This window comes from Glycine max, chromosome 10 (assembly GCF_000004515.6).
Source record: "Glycine max cultivar Williams 82 chromosome 10, Glycine_max_v4.0, whole genome shotgun sequence".
Classification (NCBI taxonomy): Eukaryota; Viridiplantae; Streptophyta; class Magnoliopsida; order Fabales; family Fabaceae; genus Glycine; species Glycine max.
Window position 1 is genome coordinate 4,874,570 of NC_038246.2, and position 23,215 is coordinate 4,897,784.

Genomic DNA, 23,215 nt, shown 5'->3' on the forward strand with positions numbered 1-23,215 from the left:
TGACATTCTCAGCCTGTTTTCCGGAACTTTCATTAATTTTTGTTTTCTCTAGCTTTCTTATATTAATATCAACACGTTTGATGTTTCTTGCAAGTAATTTTTCTCTATTTTCAACTCTTAAATTAATCGCTTATACTAATTGGGAAGCTTAATATAATATATAGAGAGTAGTACACTTGCCAATAGAATCGATGGTATCAATCATAGATAGCACTATATACCATAGTGTATTAGTATTGATCGAGATGCATGAGTTTTATTTTAAAATTAAAATGTTGAATGGATATAGTCATTAATTAAGGCAAGCATGCAAGCATTATGATATCAAAGCATGGCACGACCATGCTAGACATAATAGTGAATCAATAAGTTTGCTGCATCGATTGCCGAGAAGAAAGCTTAAACTTCTTGTTTTTTGGTTGTTTAGAATTTTCTTTCTTTCTTTTGTTTGTTTAATTTGGCTTGGCTTGCAAGACAAAATTCCAAGGGTATATGATGCTAGGAAGTTAGCTAGAATGTACTTGTCTCTAACATGCACTCTCTAATCATTACCTTTAATCTATTTATTCAAAACTTACGGCTGTGGCCACTTTGATATGCACAAATTTGCATGATAAGCACTCATAGGAACTCGGAATTAGGTATATGCTTCAATTGAGTTATTATTTAAAGTTGTAATAAAAATTGAATTTCCCCTCTCTTGGGCCACTTGTTAAAAGAAATAAAAATATTAATTAAAACATTTAGATTATTGATATGCTACTATTGATTATATTTAATTTAATACTTATTGTTTTTTTCTTTAATCGATAATTTTAAGCCTTCATTGACAAAATAAAAACTTCCTAGTTATAGCAACGACATTAGTAAAGTAGTTGAAAAGTGTAATAAAAAAAAAAGAGTGGTGAGCAGAAAAACAGCATGCCAAGTGGACTTGTTGACGTTAAATGGGACATAAAGATGAAAAGGACTTTTTTTTCCCATTGAAAATATGTGTTTTATGACATGTTTGAGAATTACTTTATTTTCAAAGAAATTATAATTATTATATTTTTAAATTCTCTGGAGATGTTGATGAGAACTGACCAGATAATTTCTTCAAAAGAAACTGAACCAATAGTTTTTGATTTGGTAAATGAGAATGGAATATTCTGTGTCGTCCATTAAACGTTAAGTAATGTCGGTCAATAAATATGCTGATTTCCATGAAATGGTGATTTCAGTGTTTGTGGCTTGTCGAACTTCTTGTCTCAAATATTCTTTGGGACCCCCTTAACTCTTTCTGAAATTTTCATCATATGTGACATTTTTAAGACCAAGTCACATGCAGTTGAATATGGCCAAACATTGGGCTTTTTACCCATGTACTACCCCTCTGCCACCTAAAATATGCCCAAGCACGAATAAAGAAGGTGATAATAATAAGAATTATCAAGAAATATCTCAGGAATGCTCCAACATCCTCTCATGTATATATGATGATAAGTTATGCATATAATAAGTTATATTAAAAGTTTTCATTTATTTTTTGAATAAACACTAATTTTTCTTATTTATTTAATTTCTCTAGAGAGACAAAATTTAAATATAACCTTGTCATGTTATAATTTAACGTGAGACAGAGCGTCCATTTCCCTCTTAGGATATAGAGGAAATCAAATATAAATGTAGAATGAATGAAGCAATAGGCACATTCAGTTTATTTTAATTTAAAGAAATTTATTTATTTGGCTACATGTGCACACTTTAAATTAGACATGGCAACGGGGCAGAGACGGGTATTGTTTCCCTTTCCGATCTCGACTCCCCCGATATCCGATGAGTTAAAATTGGTTACTCCATCCCCGTACTTGTCGGATATGGGTATCCCCGTCTCCGATCTAGATTTGTAAATTTATTTTTTTGTAAAAAAATTATATTAAAAATTTAATTTTAAAACAATTGATTGTTATACATTTATTTTTAACTACTTGTATTTGCAATGCATTTGTTTACAAAAATCATCAAGAAAAGAATATTAAATTATGTAAAAATTATAAAAAAATTAACAAGTAATTAATAAAATTTTAATAATTTCATCATTGGAGTGGTACGAGAATGGGTATGAGACGGGTAGTGACATCTTCGACCTCGACCCAATTAAAAAAGTTGGATAATTTTCGAACCCGAATCCTTACCCGATCAACTTGGGTATTTCCTATCAAAATCGGGACGGATTTGGACGGATACGCATGGGGTTTCATTGCCATGCCTACTTTAAATTGATAGTGTTGTATGTTATTCAACAACTAAAGTATCATCATGAACCGTGCCGACATACAAACCTGGTAGAAAATTCACAAACAAACCGTTTGGAGATGGTGTTTACTCAAGGCCCAAAAAGTTTTTGATGATAGGAAATTACCAATTTAGTTGGGCTTTTCGGCAAAACATTGGATCCTGCCACTGAGGACTTTTACTTTCTGCACCTCCAAGACCACCCAAAACTACCCCTGCAGTCAGCCACTCAACACCACCGTGCCCCACCTCCACCCAACCACCAACCCCCAACACCACCATCAGAAACTCTAAGGCAGGGAAGAAGGCATAGATGGAGTCGAAGACGAAAGAGAAATGTAGAATGTGACCCTATTCTAGAAAAGCTTGTTCGGAAGTCACTAATTTTTTATCCTTCTGGAAAGGCCTTTATGGAATTATGCAAATATTCTTCTGGAAATGTCTTTCTGAAGCGAAAAAAAAATGTCTTTCAAAAAGGCCTTTCTAGAAGTACATTTGCATACTTTTGGAAAGGTCTTTTCAGAAGATACTAATTTTTTTATACTTCTGAAAAAACCTTCTAGAGTCCCAACACATGTCGCCATTGCAGTTGTTAGAGAAGGTGTTGATGGCGGCTGTGTCGGAGGGGAAGGGGCTGGTGGAGGGGGTCGGTGGTGGTGCAGGAATATTTGTGTCCATTCAAGTCTGTTTTGGGGCTACAAGAAGCAAAAAGGTGGTGCAGGAAGTAAAATCTGCCACTGAGTTGGGTAACTAGTATAATCTTGGGCCAGCCCCATTACACAATTAGATGCCGCTGTGCTCAAATTTCTTTGCAATTGTATCCTGCACCCCATTATTCCATCCTGCACCTTCCATTGCATTTCGGAATGGACTTTCCAGAATGCAATGGAAGGTGTCCGATGCAATAGTGGGAGTGTAAGATATAAATGCCTTAATATCATGTATTGGTGACCAAAACAATATTGTGTTCAATCATTAGCAGCTAATGCAGTCCAAATTATTTCACCAAACATAAATTAGTATAGACCATAGCAGTGCAACAGTATGACTTCTTTTCCACCCATAACAAGTAATTTATTTTATCTCCATCAAGAGTCTTCTATTCCATAAAATTGCAATTTTTAGTATATCGAAATAAAATTTACAACTTCATGTAACCTATTTAGCAAGGAGTGGTTATTTTAGGTTATATATTTGTTTTTTTTAGCAAGCTCTTGTGGTCAAATGCACTGAAAAAAAAACTTGATGTGAAAACTAACTCACCAGATTGTAAATATTCTGAGTTCGAACCATTGTCATGTCTCTCATAAATAAGACTTGTCACACACAGACCAAATATTCATAAGCATATTTATTTATTTAACAAAAGAAGCCTATTACTTGTGTGAGAAGACAAAGAGTAGTTCAAACTAAACTACATAGAAAGTAGACTAGAATTAGAGTCTGGAATATGTACAAAGGAACCTGATGCCACTTGTGTTAAGGACATTGTGGCAACAGTCAAATTGTTTATTCATACAAAATTTTTGCCTCAGATCTACTTTATTTCCATCCTTTGTCCTAGTCTAAAAGATGAGGACTCCTTCACAGTTACAAAGTTTACTACAATTAACAAGAACCACATACTCATTTAACAGTCTTATTATCGTACACACTGATTTGCATCCCCTCTCCAAATGAACAACTTTTTCAATGCTTTCATCACTCATCATCAGTAAAGTCTGGTTCAAGGGGCTTCCTCAATGAACCAAGAATGTCAAGTTCAGGCCCATATCTTAGGCTCCTACCTTTCCTTGGGCTGGAAGCTAGTTTTGCAGCATACATTGTGCCCTTTGGGGCCTGAAGAGGTGCAGAGAAATGTTCAGAGCCAGTTGTTCCAGGAACAAAGGCCATCATCAGATTCTCCTTTCTCTTGAGTTCACTTGTCTCCTTTATTCTTTTATACCTGAACCATGCTGCTTGTATGAAGCACGCAGCCCAAGTCCTCCACTGGTGGGAGTGGAACCTAAAAGTGTGCCTCAGTTGTTTGCTGTGCAGCCTTCTGAATTGTGCTGCCACAAACTTCAAGTCCCCTGCAATGAGTGCAAAGGCTTCCACTTCGGTGATGGCTTTCACCGTGCGAGTTGATGAAGGAAGGACTACCGTTGGACGAGGGTCCAAGGCCCATGGCAGGAGCTCTTCACCACAGAAGTCACCAGAGCCAAGTCTGCAGGTGTTGAAGAAACCTGTTCTGCCACCGTTGGTGGTGCAAGAATCTAGGCGTCCTCGAACAATGAAAAGCATCTCGTTCACCAGGTCACCCTCGCGAACCACACAAGCGCCTGGAGTGAAAAGAGAAGGTTTCAGCCTTTCACATATTGCATCTAGCATCCTTTCATCCATTTGATCAAATAGTGGTACCTGCCATGGGCCAATAAGTAGTTCCTTCTTAGTTGCTTGTTTCCCAAGAAACATGTTAACAAGGTAAAACTCTTGTTGTCATGAACCAAAAATTGCTAAAACTTAAGCTGTTAGATGAAGATACATGAATACTCTTTATAGTACATATCCATCGGGCCGCTTCATGCAGGTGCCCTTTGGACTTGTAGCATGGATAATGTCCCACCAACAACAACCTTGTGCTGAAATTCAACTTTTTATTAGATGAATAGGGGGGCAAGGATCAAAATCTATATCACCAAGCCATATAAGCTTAGATACTATGTCATGAACCACCCATTCCAAAAGCTAAGGCTGAGGCTTTTAAATTACATCTCTAACATGAGAAGCTTATTTGAAATTTTCACAATTCACAGAAGGAGGAAATTAGATGCAGTTCCTTAGTGTGTTGTTCTCCAATCAGAATTAGAATTTTACCTCATTAATCTGCATAATAAATGTTTGTATTAAAGATCAACATAGGTTATCAAGATGAAATTCCAATTCTGATTGGGGAACAATACTAACAGCATCTAAGAAATTACATCCAAGTTTTCTCCTTCACAAAACTGTGTCAATGAAAGTACGTGTAGAAAAGAAAACAAAGGTTTACTTGTCGGACTAGATTGAGGCAAAGGTGGCGTTTGATGTCACGTCTTAGATCTATGGGAAGGTCTCTGAGAATAGTTTCCTCATCAACTCCCCTAGTAGCAACCCATCTGAATTGTTCATGACGTCGCACGTTTTGCTTTAGGTAACGGGGGAGCTGCCTGTGATGCATCCATCTTTCTGTATCTGTCCTTCTTATTCTCCATTCTTCTAGCCGTGTAGTGGTGGATTGCAGGTAGGTCTGTTAATTAGATAAGAATTTCAGTTATATGAAAAGGATAAAAATGCAAGATATGAGGATCAGAGTTATGATCTTATTTAGTTATCACACATATTCATGGTGCATGCTTTATCCCCTACTAAAAGTGGGGCTAGCAAGCTTGGATCAAGGTCCTAGTTAGTACCTCAATAAACTTTTGCCAACAAAAAGAGTCAATCATCAATGAAAAAATTAAATTAAAGATCATTCTAAACCTAATAGTTCTTATATGGATGATCAATTCACTATAAAGTATAACAAGCCTGTTTTTATAAGGTTCAGAAATTTTATATTAAACTCAAAATAATCCTTGTAAGCCGAAAGGAAAAAGCTATAAATAATCCTGATGTTAAGGAATACTATCATAATAACAGACAGTGAGTTTATTTTTGCAAATTATTATCAAGTCCTGTGACTTGCAGCACATTAGAAGGCTAGCAACAGCTAGACTTACTTGCATATTGCCTATAAGCAATGCAAAAAGCACCAATCCAAGAACTGCAATGATCACAGCAAAATTGATCTCTGCAACACGTGTGCCAGTTAAGAGATTCTGTCCCACAGAGCTGCAAATTTGGCATATTATTGGTTAGAATATCACAAACTCTAGTTTGGACTGAAAATAAGTTTAGGATTAAGAAAGAATGGCTGTTAAGATGCAAAGAATATACTATTTTTCTTTAGGCCCACGAAGGTCTAGGTTATAGTAAACAAAAGAAAGAGAAATTTTGAGTTTTACTTTCTTATAAATCATCTTATCATTCACTAACATATGGCTGATTGGAATCTTATAATAATCAATGAATAATAGTATTTCTGATCTTCAACGAAGTGATGATTATGCTCTGAATTATGTTTATTTCCATGCAACTAAGTTGTTATTTGATAAATTATTCCATTTTTACATCAAAAAATGAAGTTACCTAAGATTCCTTAGTCCCCACCAGAGACAGTAACAGTATTTGTTGAAGAATTTAGAGGCCGTAACTTCCAAATTGAGAGCATCAGCAAAGATGCCAAATTGAAAGAAATCACTGCTTTGATCACATAGACTTGAGAGATTACTTGATCTTAACCAAGCAATCCTATCCGGGTCACCCATGCTTTGACAATCAAGATAACGATACTGGCAGTGTGGGTACTGCAGTGTACAAACTTTCTTCCAACATTCATTCTGGCGTTCAATTGATAACAGGTACCAAGAGGATCCTAAAACCTTTTTTAAAATAGAGGGACAGTTAATAATTAAATCAGAAGCAACAAAACAAGATAAAAAATAAATGAAAATCACAAAAAAGAAAGGAAAAAGAGATCTTCATTTAGGCTAAAATGTAATTTTGGTTGCTCATCTTAATATTTGATTTTCATTCGGTTACCTAAATTTTAAAAGTTTCATTTTGATCCTTTAAAGTGATCATTCCGTTAGTTTATCATACTAATTTGATCAATTTGGTGACAATTGACAAACGGTAAGAGATGTCACATCATATAAGTGTTTACCACGTCAGCCTAAGTTAACATGTTAATGCAAAAAATTGGTGGAATGACCATTTTAGTATTACAGATACACTCTAAGGGACTAAAAGACACTTTAAGAGACTCCAATGAAACTTTTTAAATTTAAGGGACCTAAAACAAAAAATTCAAATGAGTAACCTAAATTATATTTTAGCCTCTTCATATATAATATTCCAAATTTGAAAGCTATAGTACAAAGTCCATCATAAGTTCTTATGCAAAAAGTTACTTGGAAAAGTGACTTACATGACTAGCTAGCATATAGAGCATCAGATTATATGCTGCCCCAGCCCATGCCTTTTCCATCATTACCCCATTTGCCTTGACGATTTCAGATGATAGAGGATAAATAAGATACAATCTCAAGAGGTACTGGAAAATGGAAGCAAGGCGTAAAATATGCCTTGAAGCAATCATTTGAGACCCTTTTAGATTTGGAATTACTGCCCAAATCAATACCTAACAAGTATATGAATTACAAAAAATGTTATCCTGCCACAGAAGAAACAAAACAGGACGTACACAACTGAGACACAATAGCATTTAGAGCTGTAACATCAATTTAGTTCAGCAAAATGAACCTGAGAAATACAGCCAATGGCACGACCAAGTAGAGACTTTTAGTATATTACTATATTTTCGTTTTATCATAGCACAAGTGGAGTGGAAGGAAGTGAAAGTGTTTTATGAAAAGATACATCCTTAAAAAGCTTACAATTTATGTTTACACATCATTTAACAAAACAAATACTTTGTAGTCTTTATCATTTTCTTTCAAGTTTCACCTATTTGGCAGAATGTGATCATAAGGCTGGTGTAAATTAACAATAAAAATGAAAGGAAAAACAATCACTGCATTAAGAAGTCTTCTTAGTCTCAGACTATCTAGATTCACAAGTATAAAATTGCAAATCAACTGTTAAGTTGACCCTGATTTCTCGGTATAAGATTTAGAAAAATTATCAATATATAGGGATAGCAATAATGCACGAGGTAATACTTTTATTGTGATCAGTATTAATATACACTTAGAGTTGACTAAGCCCATTTAGAATACTAAGATGTGCTAATAGTGTTCAATAGTTAAGCAATCCTATTGGATGATGCTGAAGCATAAATAAGGTAAGTTTTGGAGTTGTCATCAATTTTATAAGAATCAACTCATCTCCTTTTCTTCTTCACAAACAAATTTTCAGAAAATTTGGGATCAGAGAAGAAATGAATGCACATTTAATGTCAGGAACATACCTGTGGAAGTGGTTGAGCAGCCATTAGATCAAGCCAGAAGTCTCTTCGCATGTACTTCGATGCAATTTTTGAAGAGTCTATGATAAGCTCTCCTCTACCAGAAACACGAGAGGAAGGAGCAATATAAGCGGTTTGAAACCGAAAATAAATCTGAATAATGTAAAATGCATCAATCAATGATCGGATTATGGTGAGGAACACTTCAAGACCAACTGACATATCAATGCACTTGTCTTTCTTAGCCACTGGTAAGTAAAAGAATAGAGGATCCACGAATAACGAAAGCAAACACGCCGCTAAGAAAATTTTGTTCCATGTGTTTACTCTATGTCCCCTAGGATCCAATACCAAAATCTCTGCTGCATCATAATCCTCAGAGAAGACCCTTGAAAGTTCTCTTCCATCCTCAGAGGACTTGTTGCCTATTGCATCCTTCCCACCCTTTTGTTTATCATTACTCACTTCATTAAAGGACACCATTGACAAGTGACTTTCTTTGTTGTTGTCCATTAACTTATTTGTCTCAAGTTCATCTTGAAATCTGGATGCACATATACACAATTGAGTTTCAGCACCAAAACCAAATGAAAAAAATAAATAAAAGAAGTGATGAAAATAACCAAGTCATACAAAATTGTAATCACATCAATTGACACATGTCCTATAACATTAATAAATTAATATAGTCACTGGCATATGTTACACTAATTTCTAATTACGTACAAGTTTGCAACTCAATGTCAAAGGGAAAAACTGGCAAACCTCACAGATTTTGATCTATCAGAAACCATAGTTTGCTAGTTCAACTTTTTAGCTTCACTCTTCAATTAGACAGAAGAGACCATATATATATGCAGGCTATTAACCACAGAAAAAGATTTGATAATTACGTGCTCAACCACAAAATATTGAAACTAGTTTTCAGTGCAATCTTTCCCAGAAATCATGTGACAGAAAAGTAGTACTATGTTGTACAGTAATCTTTTTGCTAGTTTTTTTCATGAAAGTACAGGTAAAACCTGTGAATTTGACACTTCTAAAGGCTTGTGGAGGATTCAAAGTCGTCGCTCCTTGAACTTAATGCTCAACTTGACATTACTTTTTCTGACATAAAAAGATGAAACTAACGAAGAAAGAATGTGAAATGAAACATATATGTGAGGTCCATGTATGTAGAGCCACAAAAACTGCCTTCATCTACTTCATCTGTTTTAATAACCATGCAAAAATTTTATGGTTCAGTTAGGGGAAACGTATCAATGAAAAACATCACATTCAAGTTCAATTATATGTATAAATAATAGAAGTAGAAAGAGAAATACCACAAGCTAGAAAAAGGGGAGAGAAGACAAGAAAAGAAATAGAGTTAAGAGAAATTTAACCAGAAAATCCATGCTGTCAATTCCGTTTAAAAGCTAGCTTGAATTCAGTATTTGACTTCTACACCATGAATTTTAATACCAAACTCCTGATTTGTCCTAATCAGTGAACAAAACCGAAACATGGGTCATGGAACAGTCTCATTCTATTGTGAAACCACTTTGCTTAATTGTTCCCCCCACTTGAGTTACATGACTTGGACAGTAACCGTATCAGAAGGTTTTTTTTTTTTATTATTCGTAAGAATTGAAGACAATATAAAAAGTTTATATTCTACTCACAATTGAGTTAAACCCTCTTAACTTATCAGAAGTCGAACAAAATTAGTAATTGAAAGATTACGTACTATACAAAATTCACATAATGTCTTATTTGTTAATGGAGCATTTGAAAGCTTTTTGAAATGACACAAGGATTCGTTTAATGGTTTTTATTCATGCCATGTGTGGAATAGAATCCTCCACTCAAAAGAATAGGCCATAGGGGCATCAAAGTTTACAATTGCATTGCAAGCATTTTTTCTTTCTTTCTTCTTTTTATGTCTCAAATTTTGATGACGTTGAGAACCTTATCCAACATCACCGCAGAGACTGATCATTGATCATGTCAAGCTGAAAGCCTAGTCATGCACCTTCCTCTCAACTGCATGCGTTCTCTGGGGACAGCTATGCATTAATATTGGGAACGTGTGTAGAATTATGCAACTATGGATTATAGAGAAATAACATCAACACAATCTCTAATACTTTATTTTCATACAATTTTTTTCATCGAGTGAAATTCACATGAATCTCACTAAATGTGAGTTTCATTTTTTTTCTTAATAGGGTCTCATATTCAAGCTAATGAGACTCATGTTAATCTCAACCAATAGTATATTAGAAAATGGGTGTTAAAGTATGTTTGGTAGCACAATGTTCCTTTTTTTTTTCTTTCAATGAAATTAATTTTAGTGTGATTATTATTCTTATTATCGTTATTTATAACATATTTTATGGCTTCTACCACTAATTTCCATACACTTGTCAATCACGTTCCTCGTCTTTCATTGACTGGACGTTTCTATTTTTTAATTATGATAAGTATACTAGTACCATAAATACACATTTAATATGTTTTTCCAAACCGTATTTTGCCATTTATTATTGTAAAAACTGCTAATGGAGGCAAAATTCTTGAAAACTTATACAGAAGTTACGCTTTAAAAGGAATAATAACTGGTTAATGAGCCCCGTTATTAAATTGACTTGATTTCAATCCCAAATTTTGTGAAATTGATCATAACATTAGCTTGACTTTCAACTCGATCATTAACTACTTAAGCAGCTGAGTTGTAGGGTGAGGCAGAATAACCGTGACTTGGGCGAGGGCCCCCCGGTGGTGAGACGAAATCATCAAGGGTGAATATAGAGATTAATGGACTTGGTGCATATTGCAATTGCAAAGGTGATAGCATTAAAGGCAAAGCTGGTTTGAATCAATAACAATCATATATTTCAACCACCCAAACCAAACATTCATACGGCAATGTGATGGAATAGCAGTTGCAGCTATTTAAAATAAATGCACAAAACATTATGTTACTTTTATATATTACTGTTATTACCATATCACTGGTATGTTATATGTTAAATTGTACAGTATATGTTTAAATTTAATAAAGAAAATATGATTATAAAAATGCAATGAAACATAAAATAAAAACTGTTTTGTAATGAGAAAATAACTTTCATATTAAGTAAATATAATTATGTCGTGTATCTACAAAAGTTTAAAGTTGACTTAAGAATCGAGAATGGCCCAGTTAAGTTTCACAAGCCATGAATAGTGATATATATATATATATATATATTTTTTTTTTTAAGGAAATGAATAGTGAAAATGTTGATAAAATACTTTGATGTCATGAAAAAAGAGTTAAAATTTATGGAACAAAATGAGAGTCGTTGCAAATCTGTCTTTAAGACCTAATGTTACTCCCATGGTAACTTAGATGGTTACAAGATCAAACGAATTTACTCAAAAGGATAACATTAACTATAATTAATACAATATTTTCATTAGTACTAAATATACACTTAATGCTCCTGATGCTCCATTATATAAATCATTTATATGTGAAGCTCATAATTTTAACATCATAATCCAATTCCTTCATAACTATTAGCTAGTACAGGAATCGAGTTTAATGGCATATTTTAATTTATTACTTATTAGTGTGGTATTGGTTGGGTTGAACACAGATCCGGATTCTCTGCACACAATGTTTATCGTACTCATTAGTAACTCGAAATTGTATACGAAGATCGGACAACTCATATTTTGTGTTTGGTAGATTGAACTTAAAATACGCTTCCAATATCAACTATCGCATCTTCATCCAATTATTAAAAATGTGTGAATACATAGAAAAGTAACTGCAACAAATAGTTTTCGGAAAAATATAAATAACATACTCTCTAACAGATTTCTCCTAACACATAATTTTATAATTTTTAATAAATTTTAATTAATAATAAAGGAGGTTAGAAGGAATACATTGCCAGCACTCCTCTAATCTTCGTTGAACATGGAGTTGATTTAAATATAGTAAGAATTAAAAAATTCAACACAATTATGCAATAATGTTTTGATTTATGATTTTAATTTTATAATTCTTTTTAAGGTAACTATGCTATTGGTGGTTGACCACCTTTAGTAACATTTTTCTCATCGATATTTTTTCATTTATTTATTTGAAATACTCAAATTCAAAAATTTATTTAAAAAATCTAACTTCAATTTTACCCAAGTCAGCGACTTGTTAATAATTTTATATTTTAATAAGAGAAAAGTTAGTATATTTTTTTTGGAAGTATTAACTTCTCATTAAAAAAACTATTAAATTATAAAAAATTTAAAAATTAATAAAACTGTAGAAATATACAAAATAATTCAACTAACAAAAATTCATAAATTACTTTTAAATGCAATTTATTAGCATTTTTTTTATATATAAATGTCCCTCCTTAGATTTTCCCCATATCAAATTGACCATAACAATGAAAAAATAGTCTATTAAAGTCCAAGAAAAAAGGAAGTGTATTTGAGTTTTCTTAAACTTAAATTTAAATTATTTCAATTCCGTAAAATTACATTTAATTGACAATTAAGTTTATAATACAATAATTTGTTTAAACTTTTTTATATAAAAAGTAAATTCAAAATAAAACTTATACAAGATTCTTAACTTTATCCATAAATTATATTTTTCTTTTACTTTTAGTGAAGTGTACTTTTAAAAATAAAAGCAACTTCAAATTTAAACCAACCAAACATCTTTTTTATTTTTTATTTTTTGAAACAATGGTCATGACAAGACAAGATATTTAATATAAGTTACAAACATACATAAACCATCAGATGTTATCATACATTTTACTCCTGTCAAACTCAAATCTTATACAATAGGTACGCCAGATTAATCTTGCTTGACATCTACATTTCCAGGCTTAACAGGATCTGCTGGAACTGGTTCAACATCTGCCTCAGCCTGCAATAACATTGCCATTTTGTAATTTCAGTTCACATTTGAATTCATGGAAGCTTCATCCACGAAATCGTCAACACAAAATTGTAAGCATTCACATACGTCAACACAAGAATTATACGCCGCATGCATGGTGCAAACACTAACTAAATACAGAATCCATCATCATCTCACGTGGAACACCAACAATCAAGAAGGAATACTGAAGGGTCACTACCTGGTAGTGGTTGTCTAAAGGATAAATCAAAATTCATCTTTAAGAAAAACAAATAATTGACAGGCAAACAGATTGTTTCTCAATTGGGAGATGCATATGATCATCGGTAACACTAGGTCTTGTCAGCTAAACCAAATACAGACAAGTGAACAACGCTAAAATTGTTCCTGATATAATACTGTCTTTGTAAATGACCAACCCCCAGCAATAATCTATCAAGTAACATAGGATAAAAAGGTAGCAGAATAGGCTTCATTTCTAACTCAAATTCTCATCAATTTCACCAATTAAACTTCATTATCCGTCAAAATAAATTAAGTAGAATCAGTCATAATAAACTGCAAAATCAAAAGTTTAACATAATACAACAAACTCTTTTTTTTTTTTCATTCTAACTCATAAAAATATCCTCACAACAGGAGGCCTGGCCACAAAATCCTATAGGCTACAGATACAGAGATACTCCAGGAATTCCACATCATTTGTTAGGATTAGGTTTTCCTCTTTTCTAACTCTTTAGACACAATGTTGATCTTCTTTCAATATGAGATCAATTTACACTTGGAATTGGCTCAGAATGATAGCCTATCAACTTGCAAATTTTACAGAATTCAAGTTCTAAATCACATTGCTGGTGACAGTTTTTAGAACAAACCACCAAGAAAAAGAATATTTTATTTTTTTTTGAAAAAATTAAATTTAAATGCTAGTGGGATCAAAATATTTGGAACCAGATCTCAGCATTTTCTTATAATGCAATAGAAAACTCCTATTGTGGAAATTGGAGCAAAATGATCATATATGCAATTGAAGAATACAAAAGATTGTTTCTCAAAAGCTATTCCACAATATTATGTCTCGATGTCTCCAATGAAGACTTCTACAAAGAGCTAATAAAAGGATTAATATGTTCTGTTCGATAAACATACCCTTACACTCAAACAGTGCTCCGTAATTCATATTTCTAGCATGGATCATCCTACTTGATTTAAAATTTTTCTATAGACATAAAATCTAAACTAACAAAAGCATCTTGAACTTGAAGTGCATTAAAATGACTATTCCAAATCATTTAGGAAGACATTAGTTGATCTAATGGATTAGTTACGTGCTTCTAGTTACTCTAATAACATCTCCAATCTCTGCACCTTCTCCTCCATGTCCTCACAAGGTTTATGCATATCTTGACATCCACAATTCGCCCACAATATTCAGAAAGATCTACAAAGCAACACAGTTGTCAGCCATTGCACAAGGAAGTGCTACAACCACATACTGTAAATAATCATGGTATGGCTGATGTGACTCCTGAAAGCAAGGTCATTAGTGGGGACATCCTCCACTTCAAATGGAAGCTCCATGTCTCACCTAGGCCATAGCTGACACTGGACTCACATTCCTCGATCCTGTAAAGTTGTAAAGTTCGGTCCATGTTAAAAAAATAGCCACCATGGCGGAATGGCGTGGCGGATTTTTTGCCAACCGCCATAGCTAATTTGTGAAGGGAGGCCTGCCATGGCGGCACCATAAGGCACAGTGGCATGTTTATAAGGCGGAATTTGGGCCTTTTGCCATGTTCTGCCATCCGCCATTGATAACACTGGTGTGGTCTTACACTCTCACTCATCGCGCACCGCCAACAAGGAATTCACACCCCAACATCACATTGGTTATTTCCAACATACTAAAAGTAAAAGCAAATTGAGCACTAACAAAGCCTCTGCCATTCTAATCCGCTCGAGCAAAGTTTGTTAACTTCCACAATAACTACTTTAAAAGTCATATATATATATCATGATTTCTAATTTATGATTGATAGTAGCACATAAAAATTAAACTTTTTCGTAAACAATTAAAATTAGTCATTGGCTTACTTCACTAACCCTGTTGGCTGGAGGCTTGAATGGACATGCAGGAGGAGCCCTCTCCGGTTTCCTGTACTCCCAACCAAAAACCCGATAGATTTTCCCCTGAAAAACAGAATCATAGATCAACAATCACCCAAACATATCCTATAACTATAAATTTCACTTTTTCTTTTTGGTGTCCATGGTATTAATACGAAGCAGTGATTAATCTTTAATCTTTGTTAGAGACCATAAGCGCACATAAAGAGGGTAATTGGGTATTCCTCTCAGTACGATTTATTCCGTACCATAAATTTCACTTGTTATTATTAGTTTGGGTAAAATAAAGATAATAAAAAGGGGAATTGCACTTACCATGATAAAATGGAAGAGAAGAGGGAGGATGTTGACGATTGGGACGAGAAAGAGGGGCAGCAAACAAGCCAAGCAAACCTATTATAACATCACATCATTCAATTCAATTTTGTTTGAAAAATTATACGAAAACGAAGAATTGATCGCAGAAAAAGAATTCTAGTTACCATGTCGGGATGAACGAGTAGAGTACGCGAAAACCGAGAACGATTGATTCAGCAGCGCGATTCACAACAACGAGGTTCGTTGGGGAAAGCGAGGCAATTTGGTAATTTCCTTTCCACGCCGAAATTACATATATGTTGGAATTTAGTGTTGGGCCCATTCATTTTTTTAGCCCATGGGCTGCAAGGTAAACCAAGAAATACTTTGAACCCAGCATAATAATCAACGGGCAATTACTTCCCACACTTCCCGATTTACTTCTTGCACTTCCCATTTTGTTTCCTGGAAAAAAAAAACACCCTAATCAATGAGTTTAATTTACACGTACTTCTGAAAAAAAAAAAATTCATTCACTTTAATTGTAAAAATATTTTATATTTCATTTAATAAAAAAATATTATTTTTAATAAAAATTACCTTAAAAAAAATTTGACCATAATTTCTGATTGACTTAATGTATAAAAAAACATTTTATATTATCAATGCATATCTTATTTTATCATAATCAAGAATAAATAAATGCATATAAAAACCTGCTCGATCAATATGGATGTAGAACCTGTAAACATGCATGAAGTTTTACTATATTTTTTTTTGGTGGAATGAAGTTTAACTATTTACTTGTATGCAATTTAGGTCCGTGCGTACCTATAAATTGTCTTGGCAGTAAAAGAAATAAATAAAAAAAATTGAAAAAGCTTCAATTTCAAATGTGTAATGCAACATTGCAAGAGTGTTCTACTGGTTGTAATATAATCTGGTATTCTGGTTTTCAATTATCACAGGCATATATAATGCATAAATCCTGTCTTTTGATGATTTTTGTTTGTCACAATGTGAGGAAATTAGAAGACAGGCTTGAAAATTATATTTAAAGCCCAGTGACATAAAAGAAAGAAAAAAAAACAAATGTAAAAATTATTGAAATTTTTTATGTATGATAAATAACTTGTTTTAGCAAACTACTTTGACCTGATATTATTGTCTATACTAGAGTAAGAATTAGGCTTTGTGGGACGATGAGAGAGTGGAGAAATTTTGAGAAGTAGCTGAATTATGATGGTGTTGATTATGTTCTTGTTTGCTTGAGTGATGATTGGTGTTTTTCTATTTGGGTTATTGTTTTGGATCGAATCTAGTGGTGTTTTTGCGGAGGCGATGGAGGAGTTTTTGAGAAGTAAGATTAAGGAAATGGACAAGATTTCACTGACAAAGAGTGGGTTTTTTTTAAAAAAAAATAATTTTTTTACAAAAGGAGTAGGGCAATGTCACTAATATTGCTTAGCTATATCTAGTTGTTAATAAGAAAAACATTTGACCTTAATGGTTTGAAAGCTACCCATCAACGACCCTATTCGTTTGATCATTTCATTATGGGGCTAGCTCCACTTTCTACGTTACTATGGTCTCCATGCTGCCATGCATCTTCAACAAGAAATCATGCTTGCTAATTTGGAGGAACAATCGACATCCCCAAATTTACAAAACGCAACTAAGTTGCCATTTTAATGTTTGTGAATTGTGATAGCTAGCCACTTCATTTTCCCTTTTATTAATTACTTTGTATATGGCGTGATTGCTAGCACCTATTTCATAAAGATAAATAGATAGTGTACCTTATCTTCAACAGTGCATTATAAAGGTAAACAGTATCATGTTTTTAACTGTTGAGGAGCAACTTACTCTTCCATAACTTTACGTTTATTACACAAATTTTTTGTTATATAAACATATACGAATTTTCTAATTAAAAAAATGTGTAATATGCACAAATTATAGAGAATTAAAAAAAAATTGATATACATTCATTGTCTAGTCCTTTAGTTTGGAGTAAGTTCAGAGTGCCAATGATACCGTTGATAATTAGATCAATGAACCAATCTGAAACTAGAGTACTATTGTTAATAATTCAACTTTCAAGCAAATCATGGCAGACCTGTGAAGAGAATCTGCTGAAACGCTGAAGAAGTTTCCTTGCAATAAATTAAAGGGACCCTTTGAACATTGAGAATTACAGACATTTTAATTTCTCTGATTAAATGGCATTATATTTGGTTTCAAACTACTCTGAGGATGCGTTTCTTTGCAGACAAAAAAAAGTGAAAAAGAAAAAAAATGAATAATAAAATAATGAGACGAACACTTTTACATTTTATTTTAATTCAAAATGAATAATAAAATCACAATGACATTATTATAAAATGAAGAGTGTGCTTATAATATTCGCACTCACCAACATGGCCAATCCCACTCGGCCTAATCTCTCTTCATTACACATTGATGTTATTTTTTTTTTCTCTTTTCTTCCTTTTTGCTTGTTCTAACCCGAAAGAGAAATGTAACAAAGCGAAAAATCCACACAATCTTACCAAATTTCTTCTCTAGGAGGACCCTCCCTCATTGGACTCTCAATCCGTACACTTGCAACAATGTTGTTGTCAAGGATGGGCCCCATCTCAAGTCATCTCCATATAAAAAAAAATTAACTTTCTAAAAGATAGCACAACATATATAATAAATCACACAAAGTAGTGATTAGAGAGAGCTTGGTTCTTCTGCTCTAAAATTATGCAACACTTCAAGTGAAAAATCACTTATAGTTCCATATATAAGTAAAAAACAATCATGCACCTTTTATACGCCAAATCCGATCTGACTTTCAAATTTACTTTACCACAAACACATCACATTACTCGGATTTAGTGTAACAAAATACATAATTATTCTATTTATATGAACCAACAAATGATTTAGCATACCAAATATTGCATAACTTTATAGTAGAAATTCACTTTTGGACGTGTTACCCCCAACACTCAGGTGTTAGTCTGTGATCTCTTTTGGGGTCTTGGCAATAGTTATAGACCATGTGGTATTTTTGCACCCATCTCATGGCCCAATATTGGCGTCTGGTCAAGCCACCGGAGCGATATGGCGAGGCCGAGACCGGGCGGCACCGACGAGAGGCATAGGCTGAGCAACCACCAGCCCTGAAGTTGGTGTACTTTGCAACAAAAGGTTGGTATCTGTAATCAGCCTTGTACTTACCATCTTCTGTTGCCCATGATGAGGCATCCCATATTGAACCATAAAGCCATATTGGCCTTAGTGGAAATGTTTCAGCACTCTTCCTAGGGTACCTCCTTATGGGAATATCATCCACAAGGAATCTGATATATTAATTCATAATGTCAGTAAAAGCAGTCAATTTAAATCACTTTTAATGTGGCTGTGATTGTATAATGTCATACACTTTGATTGGTTGATAGTGTGAAGGATAGAAATTAAAGTCTATGTTAGTTATGAGTAAAAAATATTTTTACACTCTCATCATAAACCATCATATATTATAAATTTGTTGATTATTATAATATTTATCTTACAAATCATACCAACAATAACTTCTAATTGGTTCATAGTTTACAACGTTAGTGCATGCATGAAAATTAAAATCTAATGTTATAGTGAAAGTGTGAAATTAATTTATATAAGTGGCCAAAAGGTATATGACTAAATTAATGTCACTTTAACAAAGTGACCAGATTTTTTTACTTTACCCCAGACTTCTAAGTTCTAACAGTTATGTTTTCATACTTTGTGTGTTGTTCACGTGATCTTGATTTTATATGATTAACCCTGTCATCAAGTGCCTCTTTTCCTTTCCTCAATTTCAGAGAAAACGAAATTCTTTCTTTTTCATAATCAAAAATATCACTCTCACTCACTCGTGTCTACACTGTGCTGCCTTTTTATAAGAGTCAGTCAAATCAATGACACAAGCATGGAGCCCAAGTTTAATACTGTTGATTCCCTTTTACCTCTCTTCTATCTGCTTCAGTGGAAAATGAAATGTTGCCTACCCTATCTTCTCTACTTCATCATAGACTAACAAATCTAGCAATTTCAAACTCTACTAAACAGATATTTCGTAAAATTTACAGTGACTTACATTATTTCCTTAGGACTCCAAAGTATAGCATAGTGATGAAAGTTTTGGGTAGGATCAAACCAAAGGTGGAACTTCATTTCTCTGCCAATAATTGTGCCATCCCCACTCCCTCTTATATAAACATTGGTCTGTAAAGTATAAGGCTTTCCAAATGTTGTCCCAAGAAACTCAATGTCCACTTCATCATGGAAGCCCGGATGTGCCTCATTGTTAGAAAGCTGGCCATTACTCAAATCATTAGTAAACTTTAAACCAAATTGAATGTGTAAACTTTCCATCAATCAACTAATGTAAAAATCATTTGACCTCATCTTACATAGAAAGCTGTCATTAACCATATCACTAGTGGACTTAAACTAAAATTGAATGTGTAAACTTCCATCAATCAACTTAAGTAAAAATCATTTGACCATATCTTACATAGAAAGCTGTCATTAATCAAATTCATTAGTGGACTTAAACTAAAAATGAATGTGTAAACTTCAATCAACCAACTTGTACTTTTGTACAAATCATTTGATCATAGCTTACATAGAAAGCTGTTATAACTCCTGCAGTATAGCCAGGATGGAGCTTAATGGAAGCACCAAAGTAACCGGATCGAAATGGTCGATTTGACTTGAAGCCACTTCCTGTTAACAAAAGATGTGTTACATTTCAATATCAATGACATAAATACATACTAGTAGACAATATACTATTGAAAGTGAATTTAAAGCCTCATACCTGAGGAGCTATCAAGCCATATTGTTAATGCATTTTGGTCTATGCTTTGGTGCTGAGGGCCCCAAAGATTATTAAACCCTCTATAGAAGTTCACAGGCCTGAATTTGGAACTTGGCCTGTAATCAGGTGAAGGTGGCCAGTAGGCATTGCTTGAAGAGGCCATTAGCATAAAGAATAAAATAGAAAACAGAGTTATCAAAGCCATGAAGGAAAAAGACGAGTAAGCTAAAGTATAAGCAGGAAAGCAGAATGATGCTCTATTATAAATGCAGGGTGAGAAGTGAAAGGGAGAGGGGACTGTTCATAGAAAGGTGCATATGAAATAAGAGTATGACAGTACAGTTTTGATAAAAATAAGAAAATTTGTGGGTCCCTCCATGAAGAATTAACGGTGAAACTGAGGAGAATTGGGGAGGGATTAGAAAGCTAAGCATGGCATTAATTAATTGTGGATCATTACAGACAAAATGTATGGTCTTTAATTGTTGGATTACATTCAATTTTTACACTTTGCAGGGTCACTTAAATTATGTCATTCTCTTTTTCCCAATGCAACTACTTTCCTTCTTACTAGTAATGTCAGATAACTTTTTAGTGTTGTGGGAGAGCTTAGAAAAGTTGAAGACATGCAGAAGAGGGTAGATGGGGTGCCATAAATGTTGTGTTTGCATGGCTTATATATGGCTGGTCAATAATTTTAGGATATTTGTAACATCCCAATTTTTCGTAAATAAATTTAAAAAGATTTTTAGTAATAAATAAATAAATAAATAAATATAGAGCAAATAATAGGCTGAGTACCCTAGGTATAAATAGTTATGTTAAGTCAGCTGCCTCCTTTTGGCCTCATTTTCGTTTTTCCCCTTCTCCTCTCAAAACCCTTTCTTTTTCCCGCAGCCCACCAAACCAGTCTCAGAAAAACGACGATCTCGAACCCGTTCACCGTTGGATCGTCGTGAAATTTGAGTATCATGTTCGCAACACAATTCCGAGCATTCTCACCGTTGGGAATTTCGATATCATGTCTGAACTAAGAGAAAAACCCTTCGCATTGTAGCCTTTTTCTTTCCCGCAGAAACCCAGAGCTGTCTTGGTAAAACTACGATCCCGGTTTCGTTAACCGTTGGATTATTGTGAAATTTGGATATGTTGTTCGAAATTCAATTCCGCACGCTTCCACCGTTGGGATTTTTGAGATAATATTCGTGGAGGGAGAAAAAGGAATCGTATGAAGACAGTATAAGTGGAGGTTTCAATCTCTTCTCCGTCTCTCTAACGTATTATTGTGAAATTTGGATATGTTGTTCGAAATTCAATTCCGCACGCTTCCACCGTTGGGATTTTTGAGATAATATTCGTGGAGGGAGAAAAAGGAATCGTATGAAGACAGTATAAGTGGAGGTTTCAATCTCTTCTCCGTCTCTCTAACGTTTGGGAATTCTATCGGAGCAGTCGGATGAATAATTGAAAGAATTTCCGGGAACCGCTAGAGATGTTGCTATCGCTGGCTGAAGACACGTGAGCCCGCTTAGAGGTAAGGGATGAGTTATTCACAGTTGGGGATTAGTGAGAACATGTGTAGGGATCCTTAGAGGATTAAATTGGGATTTTATATTGGGATGTTTGTTAAATTGCAATTTTTCCTTTATGATTATAAATAAAATATTGATGTCCTGATGAAAATTGCTTGATAAATTGTGCTCTTGATATTTGTATATTTGGACCTATGATTTGGATATAATTGTGTAATATTATTTGAGGGATTTTAGTCCTCATGTTGTGATAGTCTTTTATATAAATTGTTATATTGAGGATATGAAATGATAATTCAAATTGTGAGTATGTGATGAATTGTTGAATAACATGTTGCTTTGAGATTATAATATTGTTATTGAGATTGAGTATAAGTGTAAAGTTGAACATGTGTTAATTTGTGAGATACGTGTAAACATGTGATGGTGGATTGTGACACTATGAGATGTGAAATTGTGAATGAGTTCTAGTTGTGGATAAGTGTGTAGTTAACACTTGATGTGAAATTAATTGTATTGTAAGCTATGAATTGTACAATACCCGACCAGCGTTATCTTGAGAAAAGCGTTGATGCGCAGTGTTAAAGAGAAAATGTAGGTTTCCTATTTAGGAACCAGTGTTAAATCGTAGCGCAATTGTGTTGAACGTGTTTAAAACACGAGTGTAGGTCGTGGGTATTGTATAATTCATGAGCAGTGTCTTCTGCATGTAAAAAAAATTATTTTAGGGGTTGGACCTGAATCAGGAGGGAGAGGCCCTGACGGACTCTTCAGAGTGTAGGCCTTGGGGGTCACCGGGTTTGAGTGCTCCTTTAAGCCTATGCTGATCTCATATGGTTGGAGCATTCTCGCAAAACATCGTGACCCTGACTGGTCTCCCTATGATCTTACTTAGTGAGAGTGACCTGACAAACCCATTGTGTGGTGTGTCTTGTTATGTACTCCTAAGCGCCCCAGGGTGGTTTTTCACTGACATGGTACCACATTGCATATAGAATTGAGTCTTAGCATAACTATTGCATATGCTTGCTAATTGATGTGTTATTATATCTTGATCGAAGTGTGGGATTCTTGTGTAATGTGATTGATAATTGAAAAGTGAATTTTGAATGACGAAGTGGTGAAGTTACGTGAGCTATGTTTAAGCAAGTGGTATCTCATTTATA

At 34.0% G+C, this 23,215-nt stretch overlaps 3 protein-coding genes across 10 annotated transcripts; all 3 read right to left on the reverse strand.

Annotated features, from left to right (window-relative positions):
- Positions 1-3,563: 3,563 nt before the first annotated feature.
- On the reverse strand, positions 3,564-9,833 carry LOC100815543 (protein CNGC15a). Of its 4 annotated transcripts, none has more exons than XM_041006350.1 (7): positions 9,712-9,833; positions 8,330-8,870; positions 7,328-7,540; positions 6,487-6,779; positions 6,018-6,129; positions 5,309-5,545; positions 3,564-4,677 (listed from the first exon to the last, which is right to left on the reverse strand). In XM_041006350.1, the coding sequence occupies exons 2-7, from the start codon at positions 8,837-8,839 to the stop codon at positions 3,979-3,981; spliced, it is 2,064 nt and encodes a 687-aa protein (XP_040862284.1). In that variant the 5' UTR covers positions 8,840-8,870; positions 9,712-9,833; the 3' UTR covers positions 3,564-3,978. The 4 variants fall into 4 exon arrangements, with proteins under 4 accessions (XP_040862284.1, XP_006588787.1, XP_014618488.1 ...); XM_006588724.4 differs by lacking the exon at positions 9,712-9,833 and adding an exon at positions 9,349-9,566; XM_014763002.3 differs by lacking the exon at positions 9,712-9,833 and adding an exon at positions 9,092-9,252 and having other exon boundaries at positions 7,328-7,402.
- Positions 9,834-13,061: 3,228 nt separating this feature from the next.
- LOC100804493 (uncharacterized) lies at positions 13,062-15,978 on the reverse strand. 5 transcript variants are annotated; one of them, XR_005886962.1, is made up of 5 exons: positions 15,845-15,978; positions 15,678-15,755; positions 15,330-15,425; positions 14,568-14,676; positions 13,062-13,241 (listed from the first exon to the last, which is right to left on the reverse strand). XR_005886962.1 is itself a non-coding variant. In XM_014763005.3 (5 exons), exons 1-4 carry the CDS (start codon positions 15,845-15,847, stop codon positions 14,629-14,631), a joined length of 216 nt encoding a protein of 71 aa, XP_014618491.1. In that variant the 5' UTR covers positions 15,848-15,978; the 3' UTR covers positions 13,062-13,241; positions 14,604-14,628. The 5 variants fall into 5 exon arrangements, 4 of the variants coding, with proteins under 4 accessions (XP_014618491.1, XP_014618490.1, XP_014618489.1 ...); XM_014763005.3 differs by having other exon boundaries at positions 14,604-14,676; positions 15,339-15,425; XM_014763004.3 differs by having other exon boundaries at positions 14,604-14,676.
- A 1,995-nt stretch (positions 15,979-17,973) lies between these two features.
- On the reverse strand, positions 17,974-21,102 carry LOC100813742 (probable xyloglucan endotransglucosylase/hydrolase protein 32). Its single transcript, XM_003535094.5, has 4 exons — positions 20,518-21,102; positions 20,323-20,423; positions 19,792-20,009; positions 17,974-19,012 (listed from the first exon to the last, which is right to left on the reverse strand). Exons 1-4 carry the CDS (start codon positions 20,720-20,722, stop codon positions 18,646-18,648), a joined length of 891 nt encoding a protein of 296 aa, XP_003535142.1. The 5' UTR covers positions 20,723-21,102; the 3' UTR covers positions 17,974-18,645.
- Positions 21,103-23,215: the final 2,113 nt, after the last annotated feature.

Bases quoted from the DNA above. Each gene is read 5' to 3' on its own strand.
- LOC100804493 (XM_003537253.4), bottom strand. The intron at 15,426-15,677 runs GTAAGTGCAATT...TCTGTTTTTCAG, and splicing joins TTCTCTTCCATTTTATCATG to GGGAAAATCTATCGGGTTTT. The intron at 13,242-15,329 runs GTAAGCCAATGA...ATGTTATTGCAG, and splicing joins CAGCCAACAGGGTTAGTGAA to GCTGAGGCAGATGTTGAACC.
- LOC100813742 (XM_003535094.5), bottom strand. From the start codon at position 20,722: ATGGCTTTGATAACTCTGTTTTCTATTTTATTCTTTATGCTAATGGCC. The intron at 20,424-20,517 runs GTATGAGGCTTT...TTTTGTTAACAG, and splicing joins ATGGCTTGATAGCTCCTCAG to GAAGTGGCTTCAAGTCAAAT. The intron at 20,010-20,322 runs GTAAGCTATGAT...AGTAATGGCCAG, and splicing joins GAGTTATAACAGCTTTCTAT to CTTTCTAACAATGAGGCACA.
- LOC100815543 (XM_003536940.4), bottom strand. From the start codon at position 9,120: ATGGTTTCTGATAGATCAAAATCTGTGAG. The intron at 8,871-9,091 runs GTTTGCCAGTTT...ATGTGCATCCAG, and splicing joins GATAGATCAAAATCTGTGAG to ATTTCAAGATGAACTTGAGA. The intron at 4,678-5,308 runs GTAAACCTTTGT...GGCCCATGGCAG, and splicing joins GCCTCAATCTAGTCCGACAA to GTACCACTATTTGATCAAAT.